General features: G+C 32.7%; 4 protein-coding genes across 6 annotated transcripts; 3 read left to right on the top strand and 1 right to left on the bottom strand.

Moving 5' to 3' along the window:
• Positions 1-1,036: 1,036 nt before the first annotated feature.
• On the top strand, positions 1,037-9,806 carry LOC126850222 (sodium- and chloride-dependent GABA transporter 1-like). Of its 2 annotated transcripts, XM_050592969.1 has the most exons (10): positions 1,037-1,183; positions 1,866-2,182; positions 4,498-4,765; positions 4,946-5,246; positions 5,394-5,580; positions 5,686-5,953; positions 6,275-6,649; positions 6,898-7,200; positions 7,581-7,748; positions 7,877-9,806. In XM_050592969.1, the coding sequence occupies exons 3-10, from the start codon at positions 4,607-4,609 to the stop codon at positions 7,964-7,966; spliced, it is 1,851 nt and encodes a 616-aa protein (XP_050448926.1). In that variant the 5' UTR covers positions 1,037-1,183; positions 1,866-2,182; positions 4,498-4,606; the 3' UTR covers positions 7,967-9,806. The 2 variants fall into 2 exon arrangements, with proteins under 2 accessions (XP_050448926.1, XP_050448936.1); XM_050592979.1 differs by lacking the exons at positions 1,037-1,183; positions 1,866-2,182 and adding an exon at positions 2,859-3,238.
• Positions 9,807-10,420: 614 nt separating this feature from the next.
• LOC126849990 (uncharacterized) lies at positions 10,421-13,375 on the top strand. Its single transcript, XM_050592530.1, has 3 exons — positions 10,421-10,749; positions 11,037-11,967; positions 12,090-13,375. Exons 1-3 carry the CDS (start codon positions 10,630-10,632, stop codon positions 13,241-13,243), a joined length of 2,205 nt encoding a protein of 734 aa, XP_050448487.1. The 5' UTR covers positions 10,421-10,629; the 3' UTR covers positions 13,244-13,375.
• A 25-nt stretch (positions 13,376-13,400) lies between these two features.
• Positions 13,401-15,231, bottom strand: LOC126851313 (39S ribosomal protein L13, mitochondrial). The gene is made up of 4 exons (XM_050595137.1): positions 14,899-15,231; positions 14,607-14,730; positions 14,066-14,220; positions 13,401-13,931 (listed from the first exon to the last, which is right to left on the bottom strand). Exons 1-4 carry the CDS (start codon positions 14,920-14,922, stop codon positions 13,698-13,700), a joined length of 537 nt encoding a protein of 178 aa, XP_050451094.1. The 5' UTR covers positions 14,923-15,231; the 3' UTR covers positions 13,401-13,697.
• Positions 15,232-15,565: 334 nt separating this feature from the next.
• Positions 15,566-23,753, top strand: LOC126849426 (protein MON2 homolog). 2 transcript variants are annotated; one of them, XM_050591241.1, is made up of 15 exons: positions 15,566-16,108; positions 16,417-16,548; positions 16,682-16,864; positions 16,985-17,221; positions 17,386-17,511; positions 17,681-17,878; positions 17,964-18,210; positions 18,353-18,506; positions 18,593-18,835; positions 18,909-19,195; positions 19,290-21,621; positions 21,710-21,897; positions 22,102-22,345; positions 22,487-22,563; positions 22,651-23,753. In XM_050591241.1, the coding sequence occupies exons 1-15, from the start codon at positions 15,989-15,991 to the stop codon at positions 22,818-22,820; spliced, it is 4,938 nt and encodes a 1,645-aa protein (XP_050447198.1). In that variant the 5' UTR covers positions 15,566-15,988; the 3' UTR covers positions 22,821-23,753. The 2 variants fall into 2 exon arrangements, with proteins under 2 accessions (XP_050447198.1, XP_050447188.1); XM_050591231.1 differs by having other exon boundaries at positions 22,481-22,563.
• The last annotated feature ends 3,693 nt before the right edge of the window (positions 23,754-27,446 follow it).

The raw sequence follows: 27,446 nt of genomic DNA, 5'->3' as shown, positions 1-27,446 counted from the left end.
TTACAGATAGAATCGATTGAGCGGATTAGATGAATTGGTCATGGGATGATTACAATTTTTTTGATATCGATTCGAAATCGATATCGCGAGCCGAAAAAGTTTGCTCATAGCGCAAAGCATTTTACGGCTCTGCGTTATCAATCCAGGCTTCTCCTCATGACCTATACAACGGACTGTACCTAGAACGGATGCGGGGACAGATCGGTGTCACGTGAACCCTCCGGATATACCAGCTTCCTAGTCTTGCTCACCTACTTTATTGCCATTTCGTTTCATCGGAAACGTTCGGAAATCGCCCACGGCAGGAAAAATGTGCGGTAATTCGTCGCCGAAATGCACTTCCGTCATTCTTTTTTTGTTAGTCAAAACTTGCATTAATTTTCGCTTTAATCAATTTTTATATTTGTTTATAAATTCTTCTAATTTTTATCAACAAATCTTATAAGACGGCATCGACGCCGCAACAATGTTAATGACAGAAATCAAATAATGAGAAAATAATAATGAAATAGTTTAAAGATTTTTAATCTTTAACTACTATAATTTATATATGTAGCATCAATCTGACGAGAGATTAGTAATACGACGTTTAATGGAAAAAATTTGCGCCGTAATTGAATAATAAATGCGCGACATTTTATTTTCACGTTGATAACACTTATTCAAGTTAATGATCCAGAAGCATAGGTATTTCTTTCATTATGATATAGCCTTAAATATTTTGATCTATCATTATAATAAATGCACAAAAAATATTTAAACTTATTTTTTGAATTTCCTCCATTCTTGTGTCGAAGATCAACCCTAATCTTCAATCAGCAATCAACTCTAATCTTAATTATATATTATATTATTATATTATGATTGTGCGTGTGTGAGAAAATTTTTTAGAAATATTATTATTAATTAATAACATTTTATTTTTATTCGAAATGATAATAAACTACTTTTTAAAGAAAAATATAATTATTGTTTCAGACTTTTGGAATATTGAACATGTGGTTAAATTTGAGAAGAGAATGTGATCTTACAAAAAATCTTACCTCTGGACTATGACAACCATTCTGAATCCATGGATCAATCCTGAATCCCGAAAGTGTTAAATCATGTTTCTTCCGACGCGGTTAAAGTCCATGAAGAAAAGGGCGCGCACAGGAACGCAGGAAAATTCGTACAAGATGAGGTAAATTAGGATCACTATTTACGAAGAAATTGAGGTGTAAGATTTCGCAGGGGCAGAAAAACGAAACTAAGAGAAGAAGAGAAAAAAAAATGCATTTGCGAGCATATGGAAGGAAGAGAGAGAGAGGGTTGGAGAGATAGAGGGAAGGCATAGATGTCAACTTGATGATGATATACTGTTGCGATCTTGGTGTATGACCCCCTTTCTTCTCCTCCACCATGTTTTACCTCTCTTTCACTACTGTACCACTCTCTTTCTCGCTCGTTCAATCTCACCTAACCACTAGATAACGTTTTGTCGTGATGGGGGTGACGGAGGGCATAAGGGCGGTGCGGGTGGCGCAGACCGCGAGCGATGAAAAAGAAAAAAGGGGGAACCCCTCTCTTGGATTTTCTTCCTGCACGACAATTTCAGTCACTGCCGGCTGGCGCGACGCGTACGGAAGACTGGACTGATCGCAGACTGATTACGCACAGTATCCCGCGGACAACACTCGCGCACGCAACACAGGGAGTTGCTCATCTCTTTCTCTTTTTCTCTTTTTCTTTCTCTTTCTCTGTCCCCTGGTACACGCGCGTTGTGATTCTTCAGTCACAGTATATCCGCGGTAGATCACGAGTGATCACGACCTCATCGCCGCGAATCATCTCTGGTGATCGTACGGGTAGTTAAAACTTTGCAGAGATCGACATCGGAGATCGGAGCGCTCGCCGCGGAGAACGTTGGTCAGCTGAGGATCCATAGATCGCTGAAAATCGTTGTTATTGGATCATCAAAATCGGAGACGATACGATACAGCTACTCCGGCGGCGAGCGCGAAACTACATCCCGCATGTTCATCAAGAATACTCAGGAGAAGTGCAGTGTATAAAAACGAATCAGACTCATTCCGCTCATCGACAACAAAGTGACGCCAAATTGTCTTGCATCGGCTTGCTTATGATTATCTCAAAAAAGCTGGTGATTTCCACATGAGATTCTATCGTCGAAGTTAATAAGGTTCGTAGACTTTTGCAAATTAGTATGATGAAGAAAGGCTTAAAGTTGAGCTTGAGTAAAAATAGCGGTATATTTATCGCATATAATAAATAAAACAATTAATGACAATTAGTTTTTTTTACAACATATTAATTTTCACGAAGCGTAATTTTTCAAGTAGCCCTTATCAATAGCAAAAATTAAATTTGACGAAGTAGTATATGAAGAATAATAACAATCAGTTGTTTTTTAATATAATTGAAGCAGGTTAATTTAATGAAACATATTAAGATAAATTACTTAAATATTAATTTACGTATAGAATTAATATATAGATTTACATATAGAATTAACACTCTTTAAACATATATGTTATTACCTAAAAATCATTATCTTTAATTTAAATTAAGATATTAAATGTGGCATTCTGATATCACACAGCTTATGCAATTTGATTGCCAAGTATAAGCATATAAGAAGAGAAAGAGAGAGAGAGAGAGAGAGAGAGAGAGAGAGAGAGAGAGAGAGAGAAAGAGGCACGTGCTTTAAAGTACTACAATCTGTCAAGTCCAACAGACTAATGCCACGTGCTCGTAATTGATTTACCAATCATGTCCCTCAATTCTATCTTCTGGAAAAATGTTGGCAATAAAATTTATGTGAAAGTACATAATATCGGAAGATGTGTCGGAATATTTAAAAATATCTTAGTTTTTCGCCAAGGAATTAGGATTTTTGCGACGCGAGAACGATAGCGTGAAAATCTTGGTACGTCGATCGCAACGATATGCGGAACGACACATCCTCGGCTAATTAGAATATAGCTGTTTTTTATGAGCGTGGAAGAGGAAGAGGGAGCCGAGATGGGTGCCGGTGGTGGGAAGGGAGGAGCAAGGAAACACGCACCATTGCAATATTTATTATATGGGACCCCTGCCGGACATTCGCATTTAACGGGCCGCACCAGTGGCCACTGCTCACCCTTCTTCTTCTACGTGCCTCGGAGAATACCTTGCTGCTCTTCTTGCAGGATCTCTCCCGCAAGTCTTCGTTAATCCCGCGACGTTCTCGCTTAATGCAAGTTCGATATATATATAGATTAAAATTAAATCAAATATTGATAAAACGAATTGCTGTCTTTTCGTAAAAAGCGTTTGCTAAACTAGATTGCTGAAAATAATTTAAAAAATACGCTTTTTAGTGCCAATTAATAGCTAATTAATAAAAAGTTAAATACTATTTTACAAACACATATAAGATTAATTAATGTATAATGTATTTTTTAGTTCTTTAGAACAGTTTTAACTATGATTGTGAGAATTGACAATAATAATTGTTATATTATTATTGTCCTGTAAGAAAGAGAAAAAGAGTTTTTATTGCAAATTAATTTTATACATACGTACAAAGATATATTATAAAAATAATTTTGAAAAAAGAGATAAATATAGATTTATTATATAAATATGTAACTTTTAGAAAAAAAGAGAGATAAACTTTAAATTTATATTATACGATTTTAATTCGTTTTTGCAATTGATCAAAATAAATTAAATTTGCTAAATAGCTAAATATAATTATTGTTTTATTCGTTTTATTACCGTTATATAACTTTATTTATTTTTTGTTGATATGCAACTTTACCATAAATATCAATTTATGTATATTATAATTAGGATCATAATATGTATATTTGACTTTAATTATTAACTGACAATTTTTGCGCGATCACAGATTTGATTTACACATCTTGACATATCAGAGACGAGACTCTTTAACATCCGACTATTGAGACACAATGCGGATACAGCCTAATTATCCAATAGAAGAACGCATATTCTTAGCTGGTTGTACTCTCGGCCGTTTGCTTTAATGCTCACAATGATCGGCTGGCTTTTCACTTCTTTCGATACCTTTAGGAGCATTTATCTTCGACCCAAATACCTAATCGTTTTCCGCAGATTTTCCAAACAATAAAAATCAAAGGAACATCCGTAGCTTGAGAAGAATGAGAACTCGATTGAAACATTTTAAAACAGAGAAGATGAGAGAACTTTGATGCGGAATTTGAAAACTGATATAATATTTAATATTTTATGTATCACAATTATTTACCATGTTCCAACATATTGATTTGATATCAATTTTTAAAATCTTTGTTTTATAATTTTAAAGTAAAAAAATGTTTGTTGCTTCTATATCTTATATTTGCGGATTTAAAATAGATTTTTCAAATTTCTTGCTGCAACAATTGCAATACTTGTTGCAGTTTAAGCATTTAAAATTCGTTTCAAGCTATAGGAGTTGAGTAAACTGTACAATTCATTTTGTTATAGATACTGTGTTATGTCTCATTTTCGCATTTGAGACGACACTGGTCGACAATCAGCGGGAGTGAGTACACAAACAGAGAACATTCAGATTACCATTGGGTGCTTTACAAACATGACAGAGTCATCGCGCGATCCTGAGGTAACTGATCCAGAAAATGCCGACAACGGTAGGACAGCATTAAACCTGACATGCTCAACGACCAGTAAAAGCAAAAAACCTCTTCCGGATCGTGGAACATGGAGCACCAAGTTGGATTTTATTCTCAGTGTGGTAATGCATTTTGTTACGTTGTCAAGTATATTACTTATTACACCAAACACCATAAATAGTGATATATATCATAAAATACATCAAATTAAAAGAGATAATATACCAAAAAAAAACTTATAATTCTCATAGAGAAATAAAATTATTGTCTTATGTTTGCTCGTGCTTTGTTATTTCTTCAAGGTTGGTCTGGCAATTGGTCTTGGCAATGTATGGCGATTTCCATATCTCTGCTACAAAAATGGCGGCGGTGCTTTTCTAATCCCTTATTTCTTGACATTGTTCCTCGCCGGTATACCCATGTTCTTCATGGAACTTGCTCTCGGACAAATGCTTACGATAGGCGGCCTCGGAGTCTTCAAAATAGCGCCGCTCTTCAAGGGCATCGGTTATGCCGCCGCGGTTATGTCCTGCTGGATGAATGTCTATTATATTGTTATCCTGGCTTGGGCGATTTTCTATTTTTTCATGTCGATGCGCAGTGGTGAGTACAAATAACAAGTTTATTTATATTATAAATTTTTGCGATCACAAAAAATTTTCTTTGATATATTATAAATCAAAGATACTTCATTAATGATGACGAAGGGTAAGGCTGAAAGGACTTTATTAAGCGTTACATAACATACAGAGTTACCTTGGGGCAGCTGTAACAACTACTGGAACACTAAGAACTGTGTGAATCCCTACGATAGAAGTTCGCTGTTTTGTTGGTCTGAGGTTTCAGCCCGGAATGGTAGCGTCATCAAAATGTGCACGGTCAATCACATTAACGTGACGGTGGCGGAGCTTACGGATCCTGTGAAGGAATTCTGGGAGTCAGTATAAATACAATTTTTCATTTTCTCCTGAGTACGTGACGCGCGTAATTTGCGCTTTTCTATTGCCGATTTTACATAAATACAACTATCTCTACCTTTCAGACGTCGAGCATTGCAAATCAGCGAGGGTATCGAATACATGGGCAATATTCGATGGGAATTAGCGGGTACATTATTGTTAGTGTGGATAATCTGCTACTTTTGTATCTGGAAGGGTGTTAAGTGGACCGGCAAAGTCGTCTATTTTACTTCTCTCTTCCCATACGTGTTGCTCACTATCCTTCTGATTCGTGGCATTACGCTACCCGGCGCCATGGAAGGCATTCGGTTTTATATCAGTCCAAACTTATCTAAGCTTCGGGAATCCGAGGTAAGTTATTTTTTTTTTATTTGCTGACTCTTTAAGTCTGTTGGCTTCGAAATAATTCCATAAATATCAGTTAACTATAATTGTTGACTCTAATGTTTATACAAAAATGATTTCAAAAATATATAATTAAGATTTATATTAATAATAATTTTTTAAATCTGGATTTTTTAAACAATTTATGGATAATGAGAAGATGGATAATAAAATAGAGATATTTTTTATAAAAAAAAAGTATTAGAGAGAATGTATTCACGGAATAGAAACGTTTTAAGAATATTCCACGTATATATTTGTGGAAATACATAATAATGAAATTCGCAGGTATGGATCGACGCAGTGACGCAAATCTTCTTCTCGTATGGTCTTGGGCTCGGCACTCTGGTAGCCCTTGGTAGTTACAATAAATTTACCAACAATGTCTATAAGGATGCGTTGATCGTCTGTTCGGTTAATTCGTCCACTAGCATGTTTGCGGGCTTCGTGATATTCTCGGTCGTAGGCTTTATGGCGCACGAACAACAGAAACCAGTCGCCGAAGTGGCAGCTTCTGGGCCGGGCCTAGCTTTTCTCGCTTATCCATCGGCGGTTCTTCAACTACCGGGCGCACCACTTTGGTCTTGCTTGTTCTTCTTCATGTTGCTGCTCATCGGACTTGATTCCCAATTTTGCACGATGGAGGGCTTCGTCACAGCTATGGTATTTTGTTTTAAAGAGTGTGGCAGTTTCATTATTTTAATGTCTGTTTATATTTACTAGTTTTAACATAACTTCTTTTTTTAAATTTTTCAAAGTTTGGAAACTTTTATTTTTAAACTGGAAAAAAATCAATAGTCTTCTATTACTTTTTTAACTTATCTTATGAATTATGTTTGAAATATTACTTTAAGAAAGATTTCTTTTCGCAAAAAGTTATTGTTTTAATTAATCAGTTAATTGTCTTTTAGGTGGACGAGTGGCCTCTGCTGTTACGTCGTCGTAAAGAAATTTTTATTGCTATCGTGTGCGCCTTGTCATATCTCATCGGATTGTCGTGCATCTCTCAAGGTGGCATGTATGTCTTCCAAATCCTCGATTCATACGCTGTCTCTGGCTTCTGCCTGCTCTTCCTTATCTTTTTTGAGTGTATATCAATCAGTTGGGCATTTGGAGTGAATCGATTCTATGATGCCTTGCGTGATATGATCGGATACTATCCTCTCATGTGGTGGAAATTTTGTTGGACGATAACTACGCCGATGATTTGCATTGTACGTATAAGATTTATATTATTATTTTGTTGTGTTTTTTAGTTTGTGTATTTTAGGCATTAACTATTTTTATTAATTTTTTTTTAAATAATTGGATAATACAATAAAAGAAAATCACCTAATGTCAATAAAAGAAAGGTTACTTGGAATGTGTTTTGAATTTTTTAAATAAATTTAGTTAGCTGAAACTTGAAGTATTTTTTTTTTTTATAATAGCAAGAATTTTTGAATTATATATTTTTTGCGCGTATGGTCATAGATTTAATGAAGTTTTATTTTTCGTTGAATGCTAAGTGAATTTTACTTTAAATAGAATATTAGTTTGTAACTATTTTAAATTAGTTTATAAAAATATTTAATATATCCAATGTTGAAATTAGGGCGTGTTCGTCTTCAATTTGATTCAGTGGACACCCATAAAGTACCTAGACTATGAATATCCCTGGTGGTCGCATGTGTTAGGTTGGTTTACAGCTCTATCCTCCATGCTTTGTATACCCGGATACATGGTTTATGCGTGGATGACTACGCCAGGCGATAATAGGACTGTAAGTCAATAAGAGATGATATTAATAATAAAATATTTAAAATACAATAATACAATAATCATAAAATGATAAGTATAATATTATAAAGAGATTATTATAAGAGACTAATTATTTAATATTCCTTGCAGAAATACAAATTATTGATCCAAATAGAGGATGATGTTGCAACTCTGCGAACGAAGATGGGTCAACCACCAGTTGAGCTAACACCGCTATAATTTTTATTTTGATTGGGCAATGAGCTCATCTAGTACGATAATGTAGCCGTTTACTATATCCCGTCAAGAGAGAGTATGCGAATTATAAGAAATTAAAAAAGGAATTTATTCTGTAAAATAATAAAACTCTTAATCTTTGAAATAGAGAAAGCAAATTTTTAAAAATTGATTAAAAATTAAAAGATTATTTTTTTAATATTTATAGAAAAACAAAGCGCAATATTATCATATTAAAAACGGACATTTTACGCACGGTAAAATATTTTTTAAATTAAATTAATATTGAAGTTTATATTATAAAATATAATTTTTCACAGAATAAGTTCTTTGTAATTCCTCTTAATTCACTCACTTTTTATAGGATACCATAATAACGGTTACATAAAACAACGCGCACAGTCGCGATAGATCGTCGAGATCTATTATCTCTTTCATTCAAGACGCGACTCAACGCAAAGCGGAGAGCCAGCAATCAAACAAACACATCCGACACTGCCCTCGATCCCTTTACACCCACTTGACAAAAAGCTTCGCTGGCTTTGTACATAAATTATTTATTTGTCATCGTAGTAATTATCGTATAATCTCCGCATGGTAAGAAATTTGCGAATGCTCGCGACATTCTGGTTGAATCATCTGGATTCATTGTGGGATCAAATGGAATTTGCGGATCAAGATCCTCATCGAACGGTACTAAAATTGATTTTATTATGAATAAATTATTTAATGAATTAATTAGATATGAGACAGAACGAAATTGTTATATTCTAAATTATTTTTATATGAGATTTCTCTCTCTTTAAAAACATTTTTCTTTTATTTTTTGATTTTTTTGTGGTAAAAATTTTCTGTCAGATTATTATTTATAATATAAATAGAAAATGGAAATTCAATTAATTGTTATTAATGCTAACAATAAGTGATATTAGTCCAGTCAATAATTCTTACGTAACAATATTCAATGATCACATTATTCATTAAACTTGTATCGTGACAGATGTTTTCGCACTTATTGTTACGCTTATATTTTTGCATCAATTTAATGTGTCGCATTTAACATGTGAAGTGTGGCTGCGTCTTTTTTTCAAAGATCATATTAATTTGAGATAAAGCAAAGGCATTTCGTCCGCATTATGTTACCGTTACGAATTATTGTAAGTAACAACGATGTAGGCATTAATAGTCATATGATCAAATTTTTCATTGTTTGCAAGTGGTTGGTATCAATAATATTCGAGTCTTGGAATCTCTAGCTTTTCTGGCTGTTCACGACAAGCGAACGAACGAATATGATTCCAATATTGCGCATATTTATGCTGCCATAAATATTATAAATAGACGCGTTGTATTATCGCTCTTATTTAATAAATACACAATAGTGTTATGTAATTTATTTCGCGTACCTGTCGTTAGATCTGCAGCGTCGGTAAAGCAATAGTAGCGAAATAGCGAGATATCGGATAGTATCAACGCATGATGGTCGTTGTAATATCATGACAAAGTTAATAGTAAAATAAAAGTAAAATAAAATATATATAATTTTGATATTATTGCTACCATTTGTATGTGGTACTTGTGTCTCATTTAACATTAATATGAAATGTCAAGAGTGAAGTCTATTATATATGCAGAGATATGAATAATATTAGTAATAATACTAATAATAATACTATAATTTATTCTAAAATTACAAAATTATATTTTTCAAGAATACATGCTCGACTTTGCAGCGTAAATTCGACACTTAGTGCGCAATAATTAAATTTGCGTAATAGGCATCGATATGATATTGAAATAATTATTTATTGTTAGCAAATCAATGATCCCCCAATTCATTGTATTTTATTTTGTTTTATTGATAGTACAAATTTAAAATATATTATAATAATAATCATAATAATAATAATTATAATAATAATATGTTTTATATTCTGTTTTTCAAGATATGATCAAAGTTTTACGAAATCTATTCCTTATGCATGATATTATGCTATTTACATTTGTATCATTTTCTTTCTATAACTCGTTTTTATAACTTCGAATTTATATATCTGTTCTATTTCGAATAACCAACTTACATGAAAATTCAAACAATCTGTAGAAGATATCTGAAAGATATTTGTTATAAAAAATATAAAGAATGTATAGTAAAACAAAGTTTATATAAAAAAGAGAGCAGTAAAAAACAGAAATAATTTTTTATCTTTCAAACTTATATTTATTCTTATACGCTTATTTAATATTAATAAGTGTTTCTTTTTTATCTTCAAAATAAAAAATAAATTTTAAGAATATGAAATTTTTCTTTGGTCTTTCATTGTCAAATTGTATATTCGTATCAAATCGAAAGAATATATATATCTTTCATTTATTTTCAGAAATATTCATTTTATTCTACTGCGCATTCCCGCGCGCAAATTATAACTTTGTGCGCAGATCGTAAGTAGCATAAGGATGCGTTCCGTTTCATGCATTGAGCGCATAGATCGCCTGAAAATCTATAGTTCACGTAACATATATTATAGATTTCCAAGCGATTTATGTGTTCTATGCGTCAAATGAAACGCAATCTAAGATAACACGTGTACATGACAAGTTCGCGTTACTAAAAACTGAAATCTGAAATGTCGCGTTATTTTGAGAGAAGAAATCAATGATAAAAAATGGAAACGGAAGAGCTTTGTAATATCAATATCTCTCCGTTGGTGACAAGCCTATTCGCGACACAATGGTCACCCGACAATCAGATCTCGATAATTACAGACGGAGGCATTCATGTATTCGTAAGTTACATTACGCTGTTATTTCATATATCGAAAGGAAAAGAGACGAGCAATAAATAGCTTCTATAATAACGTGCAATTTTTGAATTCAATACATATTTATTACATTGTTAAATGGTTTTTTAAATGAATATTTACATGAGAGCGTAGAATTTGATTAGACTAGAAAGAAGAAATTGAGATTAGTAAATCATAATTTCAACCGTAATATACTCATCAAATTGACTTAAATGTCACGAATTATGATCGCAAGAGATTAATACTATAATAATAACCTTCTTTTGCAGGAGCTGGAGCCTTCACCTATGTCTCCTAACTCGACGATCAAGTTTGCTCGTTCCTTTATTTATCCTTCTGAAAAATTGCCAGCACATGCATTTGCAGATAAGATAGACTCATTAATATGGAATGATCTAGAACGTGAAGATATTTACTCAGTTCTCATGGAGGAAACAATTACTCCAAAGTTAGATGGTATAAATGATATAGCTTATAGAATAGTAAATACAACATGGTCGCCAAAAAATTTAATCTCTCCTGGCCAGTGTGTATTAGCAATATTAACTGCAGCTGGTGCAGTTGAATTGTTGCACAAAATTTTCAATGAATGGTATTCTATATGTGATATTTCATCTCTTCGGTTAAATAATATACAGGATGAAATTATATCTAATCTTAATAAATATAAAAAATCAAATAACAAATATGCACTGATAACTGAAAGTATGAGACAATTGCAAGCTTGCGCTATGACATGGAGTGAACTGTTCAAAACAGAAGAAGCTTCCTTTGCATATTTTTCTGTGGCTTATCGTAGTGGCGATATATTGATATGGAAGATCCCTAGAATTTCAAATTTCACAGAAAGCTTGCTACCTATACTCATTGGTAAAATAGATTTGAACACTACTGTAAAAGTAAATGTATTATGCTGGATCACTGTGAACACAAATGAATATCTGCTGGTTATTGGATATTTTGATGGTCAAATATGTGGTGTAAAACTGACATGTGATAATGGTCTACAAATAGCATCAATAGAAAAATATATCGCTCCGAATCGTATACCAATTAATTATTTACACATAGTTTCTCAAGATGATTCAAGCGTGAAAATTCTTGCTATCAAAGGCACTTTCCTCTTATTGTTGTATATAAACTTGACAGGAACATTGAAAAGTATGCAACATCTGCAAGTGCAAGGATTTAATATTTCTGGTATGTAAATGAAAATTATAGCTTATAATAAAATTTTATAAATGTTATGATTTGTACATAGTTTAATATAAATGCATATTAATTTGATTTTTAAACATATTAAAGCAAAAATATCATTTTAGGTATAAGTCCTATTACTGCTCAGCAATTTTTGATTACTACACAGGATAATCAATTTTTCATTATTGATATACAGTCAAACAATTTAGTCATCAGTGATATAAAAAATCATTTATCACAGACATCTGTTCAGTCTTTAGGACTTGCTCACTCGCCGAATAAAGTAATGTTTATTAATATAACCAGTCCAAAAGCAACATATGATCATTTAGTCATGAGGGAGCCAAGTGTAGTGCATATATTCAATTTAAAAGGTGTATGTAATCCATTGTATATTATTAATAACAGTGCAAATCTCATAAATGTTTGGGATTGTATGGAAGTGCTTAGACTCAAAGCCTCTAAAGCAGAGGATCCGAGTACAGTATTGTGTCCCATTACAGAGAACCTTGAATCATTATCGCTCTACAATTTGCAACTATCAATGTGGATGACAGTAATGATCAATGTGTGCACGACAAAAAAGCCAATACCTAATATGGATCATATACAAGAATGCAAGATGACGCGAGCGCTACCATTAATCTTTTTATATTCCGCTTGCACATACCTCGATAATTTGACAAAAAAGAGCACTCTGTCAAAAGATCAGACACTTGCTATGAGTTTACTTAAAAGATATCTGGAAGTGTATCTCGCCGCCGGAGATGAGAAGAAGGACGATATCGCGTATCGGCGTGCTCAAGAAACGATGAATGCGACTGCATCATGTCCCAATCAAATCGAGAAGTGCAATCTTTGTGGCGAAACAATAGATGAGCTTTGGAACGTTAAATCATGTTCGCGGGGTCATAAGTTACCCAGATGCACCACAACATTGTTGCAAGTAACGTTGTTGGATTATTATGTCTGTTCAATATGTACGCGAATCTTTCATCCATGCTTGAAAGAAACGTATGCGGAACCGCAATGTCAATTCTGCGATATGCCCATTCTACGCAATTTCCACGCTTTTGATATAGAAGAATCTAAACTGTATGGAAGAAACTTGTCACGGCAACGTATTATAGATACGGATTCGTCGAGAGAATTGAATTTGGAAGAGTCGCACGAAAATCGAAGAAGTAAGTGGGATACATTACATACTTATTCCGTAATTGTGAATGATGATGATGATGAATCAGGTAGAATTACGGAAAAATGGGAAAAATTTTAATGGAAGGTATCTATGAATGTAAATATGTTTGTTAAAAACAATTCACGCAAATGTGATATTAAACTAAAATAATATATTTTATATCTTTAGATTTATATATATATATATATATATATATATATATATATATATATATATTATATATAAATCTAAAGATATATATATATATATATATATATATATATATATATATATATGTGTGTGTGTGTGTGTGTGTGTATTTTGTTATATTCATGATTTTATACACATTTTTATGAATTAGAATTGAATTGAAACTAGAATAGCTATATAGCTATATAATATATTTTTTATATAGCTATATAGCTAATATAGCTATATAAAACAATTAGAACAAATATTTACTTATAAAACTATAAAATCAGATTCTTTCTTATGATTAAAATGTGTATTATTATTTTCTAAATACATTTATATAATATTTATATTAAACTTGTTATTTAAGAATATAATTTTCGGGGTATTTTAAAAGTTGTGGGATATTATTTATTTCTTCCTGTGGAATACGATCTAGTCGAACTGGGACGGGTCTTAGCTGTTTAAGTTGATTGCTAATATTTTTTAATATATCCTTGGGTATTTTATTGTCCGGGAATATATGCAGCCTTTGCATAGTGTGTCTCCGTTGCAAGTTTTTCGGCAATGCTCTATATACAGCCTTTTCTACAATCTGTTTAAATAATATATATATATATATATATATATATATATATATATATATATAATATACAGAATTGTATATGAAATATTCAACAAAATTTTATATTAAGCGTTCACATTTTATAATTGCAAAAAATTAATTACCAGTGTTGGATCCTTGTTATGTAATTCCCATGCGAGAGTCCAAGTTGCACCTCCATGATATGTTGTATGATGGAAATATACACGTTTTCGCCACTCATCGCCGCATAAAGCAATTTCCTTGCTGTTTATTACTACTACATGATCACCACAATCATCTAAAAATTATTAAGTAAATGTTAATAGTTAATATTACATTAGACTTTTTTCACTTATGTCACTTGCATCCTATTCTTTCTTTTACATTAAAAGATTTAAATTTGTTGCTATTATAAATCTTAGTTTATATATTTTTTTACTCTTTACACTGATAATAATTGTAAGATTTTTATATTCAAGGTAATTAATTATAGTTATTAATTAATATTGGTGTAAATTAAAAGAATTTTATAGTGCACATTTTTGTGTAATAATTTTATTTTACATAAGAATGTAAAATTCTAAGAAGAGATTGTCAGAATATTTTTTTAATATGACAAGTGATTTAGAATAGATTAATAAAAATGAAAGAATGGAGAGCTAATATAGTATATATATTATTTACTCAATGGATGGTATATTGGTTTATGCAATCCCATAAGATGATGCGTTATTAATCTTGCACTTTTATATGGGTCTTGCCATGTTGCATCATATATATGCCAAATACGAGCAAACGTTCCCCAATGCTGAAAATAAACTGCGTTAACATCACAAACATAAATTATTTGTGCAAAATTATGCTATACATTACATAAACAAGAAACAATTAGCTTGAGTTAAATATTTGCCTGTTATAAGAGGTATGTGCATGAAAATTGTGAGATTATTATATATAATATCAAAGAAAGGCAAACCTGTCCTCTTCGCGCGAGTGACATGATAATTTCCGGCAAAAAACTTCTTTTATTATACACTGCTGCAATATTCTACTCTGGATTATATTTCATTCAATTTGAGGTTATGGTCAAGACAATGATTTATACACACTACTTCACTATTATATATAAATATATATGTGTTCTCAAAAATTGAAATTTTGATTATTAAAAAATAAGATACTAATGATTATTTTCGAATTTGTTGATGCATTTCTAAATTAAAGTATTTTATTATAATTCTCCTCAATGTTATATATTTTACATAAATATGAATAAAGATTGTTTTAAAGTATATACTGCGTACGCACACGCACACACACACTACTACACACACACACACACACACACACACACACACATATATATATATATATATAATAGCAAGAAAACTACTTTTTTATGTCAATTACATTCATATTTTTATATATACACAATTACATTATTACAATTACATTGTAGTACGTTATATTATAGTGCATTGTATTACAGTACATTATATTATATTACATTTTCTACATTTATTAACATTTTTATACATCCTTTTCGATTCTCTTTTCAAATTTATGTAATTTGACGCGCGTCAAATTCATGCAAACGCAGCTTGTTTCGTGCTGACAGCGCACAGCGCGGCAGCACCGTTGCATACGTGTCTATTAAATCTTGTATCTATCGTATTGCAATCGAGTGTCTACCGTAGTTATACAGATTGTATGACATCGCGAATAATTACGCTTCGGTTGCAATAGTATTGAGTACGCGAATCGTGAATTGGAGTGAATTATTGGATTTCAAGATAACGTCGGCGTCGCGTTTAACAGCAATCTTGTGCCATTTATGGGCATCCGCGGCGACCCGCCCTTCAATGTGATCCGCGGGCGCGACAACTCCGAAAGGAAGACGATTCCGATGGATCATCGAAATCGTCTGTACGCCGACGATCGGCATCACGGAGAGTGTCAATTCAAGTATCGGCCGATTGACGCTTAGCGTCTCGGTTTGACAGTGAACTGTCATGGTTTCAGAAGTCGTGTCAAATTAGGACTAAGAAAGTGGTAACACGTCAACGATGGCGAGCCCTGCTATTAGTAGTAACCCGGAGAACATCTCCAAGTTTTTGGAGACTTTACAGTCGGACCTTAAGGTACTTGCCTCGGAGACCAAAAAGAAGTATCCACAGATCAAGGAGGTACGCAGAGATGTGAAATCAACTTAAATTATATACTGAAAATAAAAATTCTGATTTTGATTTTGCTTAAAGTGTATCTTTTTATATAAATTATAAATTTCGAAATTATATAGTTTCTACAGGAGGTTTGCACTGAATTTAGAGAACTAGTAGTTAAATTTGCATCAATAAGTGTAAATTTTAATAGTAATATTACGCTGTTTCTATTCTTGTTTAGTATAGAATTATTAATGAAGGAGCAATCCTTTGTATACAAAAGGGAATTTATTACTGCTTGAATTTAGAGATTTTTATGCTATGTATTACAGTCATGTGAGGAAGGAATTGCAAAGTTGAGGACAGCGTCAAATAATCCAGGGACACCTATATATTATATTGTAAATCAAATACTTTATCCTTTAGTTCAGGGTTGTGAGAGCAAGGATATAAAAATTATCAAGGTATTAAAATTCATATCTTGTCTTTATAATAGTTATGTATATATATATATATATATATATATATATATATATATATATATATATCAAAAGAATAAAATTTTTCATTTTAAATACATTTGTTTTTCTTTTTCAGTTTTGCTTAGGCATGATGCAGAGACTAATAACTCAACAAGCAGTAGATCAGAAAGGTGCTCGATACATTACAGATACCTTATGGTTGCTAATGGAATCTGGTATAGAAGAAGTTAAAGTTTTGCAGACTGTAACTCTATTACTTACGAGTAATGCTGTAGTACATGGAGATACTCTTGCAAGAGTGAGGATTTATCTACATCTGAATATTTGTTTTTACTTTTTTTAATAAAATGTTCTAAATATTTTTTTAGTTTTAAATATGTTTTAAATATTTTTTTTACTTAAGATTATATTTTTCCAGAACTTGGTGCTTTGTTTCCGGTTACACTTTACAAAAGACTGTACAACGATAAATACAGCTGGCGCTACCGTAAGACAGTTAGTGTCTTTGGTATTTGAAAGAGTAGTTGCTGAAGACGAACAAAGTTCTGATCAACCTGACTCTGAGGAAATTAATTTAGAAGAACTGAAAATTCCAACAAATCAAGCACCTAAAGGTCTTGGCCCTTGTGCTGCAGATGCATACTTAATGTTTCAGGTAATTTTCATTCTAATCATAATTTTTATGTAATTATGTATAAAATATAATAATGCATATTATCTTTTGTAACTATCTGTGAAGTTAGAATATAATTATCTGGGAAGTTAGAATATAATTATCTATTTGTATATATTAACTATATTATATAAATTTTGTTTTAGGATCTAGTGCAATTAGTAAATGCTGATCAACCATACTGGTTGATAGGCATTACTGAAATGACCAGAACTTTTGGCTTGGAATTATTAGAATCAGTTTTAACCAATTTTTCATCAGTTTTTTTTAAGGTATTAGTTATAAGATATAAGTAAAAAGTTTGAGATTTATCTTTTTTTAATAAGAATACAAAATTATTTTAAAGATTGTTTATAGAACTTTATATATATATATGTATATATATATATATATATATATATATATGTATATATATAAAAGCTATAAACATATAATTTTTAGCATCCAGAATTTAGCTTCTTGCTGAAAGAAAGAGTATGCGCACTTGTGATAAAACTGTTTTCGCCTAACATCAAGTATCGTAACTCAGTACCAGCATCTTTGCAACAAGCTACGCCTTTAGACAAACCTTATTTTCCTATTAGTATGAGGCTTTTGCGAGTTGTATCAATTTTGATACAGAAATATCATTCCTTGCTGGTAAATATATCAGATTTTACACTGTGACATATGTGAATGTAATATTAATGTAATTTAAAAAGTGAGAATGTTTCTAATGTTTTAGGTAACAGAATGTGAAATATTCTTATCGTTAATTGTAAAGTTTCTGGATCCTGATAAACCTACCTGGCAAAGAGCTTTAGCATTGGAAGTTCTGCACAAAATGACAGTGCAAGCAGACTTACTGACAAACTTCTGTGAATGCTATGATTTGAAGCCACATGCTACAAATATTTTTCAAGATATTGTCAGTAGCTTAGGTGCTTATGTACATAGCCTCTTTGTGAATCCACAGATAATGAGTCAGACAGGTACAGATATGTTGCATTATATTTATGTTTAACAACTATAAAATTAATAGCGTTATCTGCTACATTTCTAATATTTTGGCTTATTTCAAAGGATTTACACACAAAATATATGTATATGGTTTCATTTTTTATTCTTTTACAGCAACAAGTACAGCCATGCCTCAAAGCACAGGTTCACCATTGTTCACAGGTATGCCTATTGGACCTGGCGTTTCGCCTCAGCCTGGTTTTTATTCGCGTGGTATTTGGTTACCAGTAGTAGCAACATTTACAAGTGGACAAGCTAAACCAACTTAGTAAGCCTTATTATATTATTATACTTCTTCATAAGATTTTTGATAAAATTTCAAGAATCGAGACGGTAACACAATAGTTATTTTAGTTTGGAAATGCTGGACAAGGTCGAACCACCGCAAATACCTATCGGTTATGGAATCAGTATAGCCTATGCATGCCTACTAGACATCATAAGATCGATCGCGCTAGCCATAAATGGGTCGAAGGATGATAGTACTGAAGGTCAGACCTATCAACCAAGTGAATCCGAACGGAAGCTTCATGTACAATTAATAAATTCTAGTTGGTGCGGTTTACTGGCAGCTCTTAGCCCATTAATAGATGCCAGGTAGCAACCAGGTAGCTTTATGTAAATCTTACGTTGTACGCAAAAAATCAGAAATAATGGATGTATCTTGTAGCACCGATGAATCAGCGACGGAGAATGTCCTGAAAGCAATCCAAATGTTTGCGTCTCTTTGCGGACAATTGGATTTGCAACCGCCGCGTGATGCTTTCATAACTGCGATATGTAAGGCCTCGCTGCCGCCTCATTATGCCTTAACTGTATTATACAACGCACCTCAAGGGATACCAACAATAAGACAGCAGGATTCCGCTGCATACAATTTAACAATGGGCGAGCCCGATTACAGGCAACAAGTAGTTGCTGTTGGTACACCGCTACCGACGGCGTCTTTACCAATCGGTAGGATAATATGTCACGTATACACGCCAGAAATTAAGCATATATTTCGCTTTTTCTGCTGATTAATGACTTTTATCATATTGATTATACTTAGGTGCTCATCAAGGTCCCGTCATGTTGACTGCAAAGAATCTGCAGTGCATGCGTGCGTTGTTATCGTTGGCTCATTGTCACGGTAGCATACTCGGTAGTGCATGGCATTTAGTACTCACCACTCTTCAACATCTCGTTTGGATACTTGGTCTAAAACCTTCGACTGGAGGATCGTTAAAAGCAGGAAGAACAGCAGCTGATCCGAATGCCGTATTGACGAACGCGGTTATGGCAGATTTACCGGTACTCAGTGCCATGCTTAGTAGGTTATTCGAGAGCAGTCAGCATCTGGATGATGTCGCTCTGCATCATTTGATAGATGCTTTGTGCAAACTGAGTCACGAAGCTATGGAATTGGCGTATTCTAATCGCGAGCCTTCGTTATTTGCTGTTGCTAAACTGTTAGAGACAGGTTTAGTAAATTTACCACGAGTAGAAGTACTCTGGAGACCATTAACGAATCATTTACTAGAAGTTTGTCAGCATCCGCATATTCGCATGAGAGAATGGGGCGTGGAAGCAATTACATATCTTGTCAAGATGGCTCTTCAGCATAAATATCCGCAACCACTTCGTGATAACCAGAAGTTGCAAACGTTATTATTGGGGCCATTATCCGAGTTATCGTCTGTGCGTCACGGAGATGTTAGGCAACGACAATTGGAGTGTGTTCTACAAGTGCTCCATGGTGCCGGAGAGACGTTATATCACGGCTGGCCTTTAGTTCTCGGTATTATAGGGGCAGTTTCTGATCATCATGGGGAAGCTTTGGTACGCATAGCTTTTCAATGTTTGCAGCTAGTTGTAACGGATTTTTTACCGGTAATGCCTTGGCGATGTCTTCCGCTATGCGTCGACACAGCCGCTAAATTTGGATCGCAGACGCAAGAACTAAATATTTCGCTCACAGCCGTCGGTCTAATGTGGAATATAAGCGACTACTTTTATCAAAATCAAGAAAAATTGTGTGTTTGCTTGCGCGGAGATTCGTCATCGGTATTTCCCGATTTTCCTGGTACAACGAACATGCCGCCATTTGATAAACTCTGGATGTGTCTGTATGCAAGATTAGGAGATTTATGCGTTGATTCGCGACCTGCTGTGCGCAAGTCAGCAAGTCAAACTTTATTCTCCACGATATCCGCGCATGGTAGTCTTTTGCATCAACCTACATGGCAAGCGGTGCTCTGGCAAGTATTGTTCCCGCTATTAGATAAAGTGAGAAGTTTATCGAATTCAGCTAGTAACGAAAAGGTCGACACTAGTGGAAACATACTTATTCATCATAGTAGAAATACAGCGCAAAAACAGTGGGCGGAAACGCAAGTTTTAACATTGAGCGGCGTGGCCAGAGTATTCAACACAAAACGTCAACTATTGCAAATGTTGGGGGATTTTCCTAGAGCGTGGTCATTACTTTTGGAATTTATTGAAAATTCCGCGCTTAGCAAGAATAACGAGGTATCCCTAGCGGCGTTGAAATCCTTTCAAGAGATCCTCTTTCAACCGAAGGGAAGCGATAATACCGAGATGATTCAATCGAATGATTCGGTAGGTTTGTGGACAGTGACTTGGCGTGTGTGGCTCAATATTGGAATGGAGAGCACCGCACCACCGCAGGAAGGCGACACCGAGCCTTACGTACCATCGCAGGCATTCCTGACCGCGCTGATGCATATATTCCCAGGCGTCTTTCAACATATTAGAAACAAATTTACCGGTCCGGATTTGCAAAAATTGTGCATTGTACTGAAGAATGCAGTGGCCGTTCCAGTGCATGGCGAATCGACGCCATACATATTGCCATCGGTGCCCGATGTAGTTCTCACTCACTTGCAAGACGAAGTATTGCATTCTATGGAGCTCCTGCAAAAGGAAGCATTAAACGGTCCGGATAATTTACGCACGATGATTGTAATGATATTCCTTCAGTTATTGAGTTTCTCGAAGCTGGCGTGCGAGGCTCCGACATACGGTAAAATACCAACAAAACACATCTCTCAGATTAGAGGCGTATCTGCCGATTGGGTCACGATGAATTACGTTCCGTTTGGTGAAAAGGCTCTGTCGATGGTCGTGAGTTTATATCAGAAGACTGCACATGAGATGGCCGTGATTGATGGCCAGGTGTTGAAGCATATCGTGGAAGCGCTGCATGTGCCGTTATCCATGAAATATGCATGCCCATCTGCGACTACATGGAAGTTAGCTGTGACCAGTCTTTTAGCTGTTCTGCATACTGGTCTGCCACTTGCCAGAAAGTATCCTGAACAGTTCCAGAGTATGTGGCTGGAACTCGCAAGTACACTGGACGATTTCCTATTCCCTAAAAGGTAAATTCTGATGAATTTAGCGCGACTTTTCTTTGTTTGATTATTTTGAAAAGTTTGTCAAAAACGGATTTTGTTTGGTTAATTGCAGTGTATTGAACGTAGAACGAGGAGTTGAAGAAATTCAAGCCGACGAGGCGGTGGACTGTCAAGTTATGGAATTATTGAGGGACGAAGTATTACCACATTCTCAACATATACCTCATCAATTTATATTAAGAGTCGTTATGCTTTTAAATAAAGGTTCTATACATTCAGCCACCACAGCGGCGAATATTGGTACTTATAATATATAAATATCTTATAATACACACACACACGCACACGCACACACACACGCGCGCGCGCGCGCGCACACACACACACACGCACGCGCGCACACACACACACACACACACACACACACACACACACACACACACACACATATATATATATGAAATATATTTGTTTAACGTGAAAAAATCGCTTTTTTTTCCACAGAGAATGGTGCAGAGACGAAATTGCGGGAAGAGTTTGCGAAAACTTGTTTCGAAACTCTGCTACAGTTTTCTTTATTGGATGGATTAAATAATGACACAGAAAATAATCCTAAAAGTAGCTCGGAGAATGACGAGGGTGGTATTGCTGGGCGATTGGCGGTCACAGCTCTTTTGCATAGATTCCAAGAAGTACTGCGACGGTACATCGAGAGCGAAAGGCGGAGCGGAAAGTGCCCCTTGCCTAGGTAACAGTATAAGCTTATCAATAAATTGGAAATAATTTTACTTTATTTTAATAAATATACGCGTCTTTTGTCTCAAAAATATATTTTATATCTAAAATGCTTATTTTAAGTATTTATTATAGAAACTTTTTCTAGATACAGATTGTCGGAGATATCATTTGTTCTTAAAGCCGTTGCTACTCTTGTAGTGTCGCTCAAAAAAGCGCCACCAAATAAAGGTACATAATTTTATTTTCTAATGTATATAAGTAATATTTTTTAACATTCTATTATTTGTATTCAACGAACGATTGTTTATGTTTTAGTCGAAAGATCAGTGTGGGAGCAGCTGATCGGATTATACCCATGCTTAGTGGAATGCACCATCGCGACTACTTCCGGACAAGTGTCTAGATCCTTGCGGGAGGCTCTGTTACAATATCATGATTTATTACGAGCACCAGTAAACAGCACGCCTACTTCCAATGGCGTTTGACCAATACATTCTTTTCTTTTAACCGGGAACATGGATTTGCGCTAGTAGCTGCAATGTAGGGTAAGTAATTTACTTGTGTATTGAGAGCACGGACTTGCGCAATATAATATAGTTGAAGTATAAGGTGAGTAATTTGCTTATGGAATATTTTAACGTACGATGAAATATATCTGCAATTATATGTTCCCGATTTTATATAGAAAGATAATGAGTATAGAGTTTGTATATAATTATATGCTCCAGTAATACAATAAACATTGTCTTGAGTCTTTTGTTATAAGTGCGATTTTAATAATCGCATACGAAAACAAGATATTTTTTTGAATCGTTGTAATTTATTCCGCTCACTTGTCGATATATATATATATATATATATATATATATATATATATATATATATATTTATATACATTGTTTTTACAACATGTTACAGTACAATAATCAAAATGCGAACAGAGTTTTTAGATTGACGCTTTCATAGAAATTTTATATAAATTTGCGTAAGTTTTGTTATTTTTAACTTCATGTCAAGGAGTAACAAAAATCTCTTTATGAGATTTGTCATTGCTAACTGCAATAGCAATGCGAAAAAGTTTTGTTACAGGATTGTTATATCGAATAAAATAAACTCGAGGTAGTTATAAAATAATGACAAATAAAAAGAGACAGAGGAAATCGTTCCTGTTTGAGATACATTGATGAGATACAAATTATAAAAAGGGTTTATTACCTTGCATATATTCTTCAAAGAGAGTGTAGAAATTATGTATTCTAATAGCACAATCGATAATTTGTTTTGAGTATACATAAAAAAGAATGCTGTATATATCTGCAAAGGGAATGTACACACACAAGTCAGCTTTTTTAATTGATGTTGTAAATAATGCGAGATATAGATATATAGATATTAGAATATATAGGTACAAGATGATTTTATAAATAATATATAACTTTATCATCTATATATATATATATATATATATATATATATATATATATATATTTATATATATATTCTTAAAAATTACGCGGCGTCGTAAATTATATTAGCAGAATGTAAATAAATTTATGCAGATTAAATAAAACTCTCGAGCAGAAGTTTCATGCTCTTTCAGATTCCATAATATCCCTGAATCACAAATATTCCTATCCTCCATATTTTTTAAGTATTAATTTATCGGAGAAAATAATATTTGTTAAATAAAAAAAGCAAAGATTACATATTTAATTTTTTGTATGGAATTTATATAACTTTTGTGATTCATTTAGTTGGTGATATTGCATTTGAGTACTAAAGATTACTACATAAAATTCTATGCTTAATTCGTTAAATCATAAATTGTTGCGTGGGAAGGGGGTATGGAGAGGGGAAGGGAAATATAAAATATTTTGATGAGAGACATACATTATATTTAAAAATAAAATATAATCCAGTAGAGAGTGTACATGCACGTATGGAACGTTCACTATAATATGTAATATACGTATATAGAAACTGTCAGTATTGCACATTTTCTTTATATCACGGAAATAAAATTTAGAAAAACAGAAATATTAGAAATAAAATTTAATATATTTAGTATTTAATATATTTAGTATTTATTTTATTTAGTATTTATTTTAAGGGGTCTGACCACTCTGACTGCTCGACAAATAGGCTTATTTTTAAAAATTTGTAAATTTGAAAGTATAAGACAAAATTTATTTATTTTTGGCCACGTAATAAATTAGGGTTTTAATAAAGTCTCTTATAAATTTTAACAAAAAATATTCCAAATCGGCGACGCTGCAACTGTTGCCGTGGAGGTCCACGCGCGCAGCTGGCGGTAAGTTTATCTTAGTTATAATAAACCTGGAAAAAAAAATTTGCTTATTCGTGAATAGTGAGCTACAATGTAGCGTATGATTTTTGCGATGAATTGATTAATTATTTTTTTATTAATTTTTTTCTTGTCAAATTTCTATGAAAAATACGATTTTTTTTCCTCCGGTTTACCGTTATTTCCCCATTAATAGAAAAAAAATCCTTACGCTACAATGTAGCCACACTATTCACAAATAAGCAAAAATTTTTTTTTTTCAGATTTATTATAACTGAGATAAACTTACCGCCAGCTACGCGCGTGGACCTCCATGGCAACAGTTGCAGCGCCGTCATTTTAAAATATTTTTTGTTAAAACTTATAAGAGACATTCTTCTATAACCCTAATATACTATGTGGCCAAAAATAAATAAATTTTGTTTTATACTTTTGAATTTACAGATTTTTAAAAATAAGCTCATTTTTCGAGCGGTCAGGGTGGTCAGACCCCTTAATTTAATTATTTACGATTTTTTGCATTATAAAAAGCTGGAAATGAAATTGTAGATAGAATATAAATTTTATTATTCTTAAAGTGAATTTTTTTATTGCAAGAAAATTTTAACATCGATTTGATATTGAAAATTAAAGTATAAAAATAATGAATTTAAGATTTTTGTTAAAATTTAAATTTTGACAATCAATTTGTGATCGGCAGAAAATATGCGCTACTTGAAATATCCTATATTTAAATTAGGTGGCATCTTCTACGTATAATGCATGTTCCTTTAAATTCTTTAAACACAATTTTTTACAACTATACATTTCGATATATTATTCGATTAATTCTAGTCACCAACTTACGCAGTATATTTTCAATGTGGTAAGTCAACTACACATAAGCATTTAACGAATTTACATAATCGCTTTGATATTTTGTGCACTGCATAATTAATAAAACTTTTAACGAAACAACTATAAAACCTCTCAGTCTAGATGTAAATCTATACATTCATTATATAGTCAACCATCGCTTTAATTTACAAATTAAATTAATCTGTTCGTCAGTTTAGCGCCATGACTTGTTCACATGTAAGCATTGTGGTCAATAATTACAGTACAATTTTATATTTAATACGCATTTTGTATACAAATGTAATTACATTTGTTACCTTTTTTCATTGAATCTTTTATACATACATAAATGACAGTCGCAATAATTTGTATCTAGAAAGAAATATGTGTATGCAATTAATAATATTCTAAAAATACGCTGTTATGTGCGAAATACATGTGTGTAAAAAGCATCTTTGAGGTCTATTCAATTTCTTATTTGCAAAATATCTTTTAAGATATTCATTTTATAAATAAAATATTATCTTAATATATAGAAAATGATGCAGAAAAAGTAAATTTTGAAGATAAAATTAGTAGTACACTTGTGATAGATATGTCGAATTGCCGAAATAAGTAAATGTACATTTATCTTAAATATGTTCAGTTTTTCTGTATATTTCCTTTCTCTCTCTCTCTCTCTCTCTCTCTCTCTCTCTCTCTCTCTCTAAGTCTTTAATATTAAATACGTTTTACCATAATTATTGTCTCTGTCATTTCTGCTGAAAATCTTTTATAATTATTAATAGACATAATATCATAATATTTCTCTATGTCAAGTACGGTGATAAAGTCTCGTTAATTTATCGAATTAAGTGCACGCCAGATAGGATTATGTGCATGCCAGATACATATGCATATGTAGGAGTGACACTTATATATCTTAAACAATATGCAAGTCTTTTATTTTAATTACAGAATGCAACGTACTTAACGTTATCCTTCTCTCCTGTTTTAAAATATCACCTATGATTAATTTATTGTCATTATTTGGCAATTTTTACTATCTAATAATAAAATATAGGTAAGCACACACTGTGAGGTTTCAAGAGTTCATATAGAGAGAAAGAACTCGAACAATTACATACTCTTTTATACATATATAGTTTTTAAGGTATAAACTTCGGTAAATTATTAATATTTGTTACTAGAGAAATCGTGCGTAACACAATAAATAGATTTATATATATGACGCAATTTATTAATATAACAATTTTCGTGTTTTATGGAAAGCACGAAAAAAAATTACTTAATAAATATCAATTTTTAATATTTATATCATAAATACAAAGTATATATAAAATATAAATTACTCAAAACTAATACGATATTTACGAGAGCATGGAGCTTGTTCGAGTCTTAATCTCGAGATTGTTCGACCAGTCTCTAGTTTGTAATATCAGGCACTGGGTCTCAACTAAAAACCTCAGCCTAAACAACATTACTTTAACATAACGGCTAATCTATGATGAACTAATGTAAGTAACAGCCTTTCTTGAAGAGTATATGTGAAATTACGACGACTAAGACGCTGATAGAAAAGAAGAATCAAGAGTCCACGTGTTTCTCGATTGGATAATTCATAATTTACTTAACAATTGTAAAAAAATATCCTATGTAAAAAACAAAGCTAAATCAATTGTTTTCGATCAAATTTTAATTTTTTAAGTTGTATGAAAATTTTATTTATTATGATTCACATAATATAAACAAATAAGAATTAGATAACATTATTTTCCTAACTTTTAGGACAATTTTTCGAAAAATATTTCAAAGTGATTAGCGAAAATTGACAACTGTTTCATTTGTAATCAGCATATAATATATGAAATAACATATAGCAATAATATATGAAATCTCTATAAGGAATATATAAAAATAAAAAGGGTTTATTCTGTAAAACAGAATTTGAACCAAATTTTTTTATGTG

Source organism: Cataglyphis hispanica, chromosome 1 (assembly GCF_021464435.1).
Source record: "Cataglyphis hispanica isolate Lineage 1 chromosome 1, ULB_Chis1_1.0, whole genome shotgun sequence".
Lineage (NCBI taxonomy): Eukaryota > Metazoa > Arthropoda > Insecta > Hymenoptera > Formicidae > Cataglyphis > Cataglyphis hispanica.
Note: the sequence above shows the minus strand (reverse complement) of the source record. Positions and strands in the feature narration are given on the sequence as shown.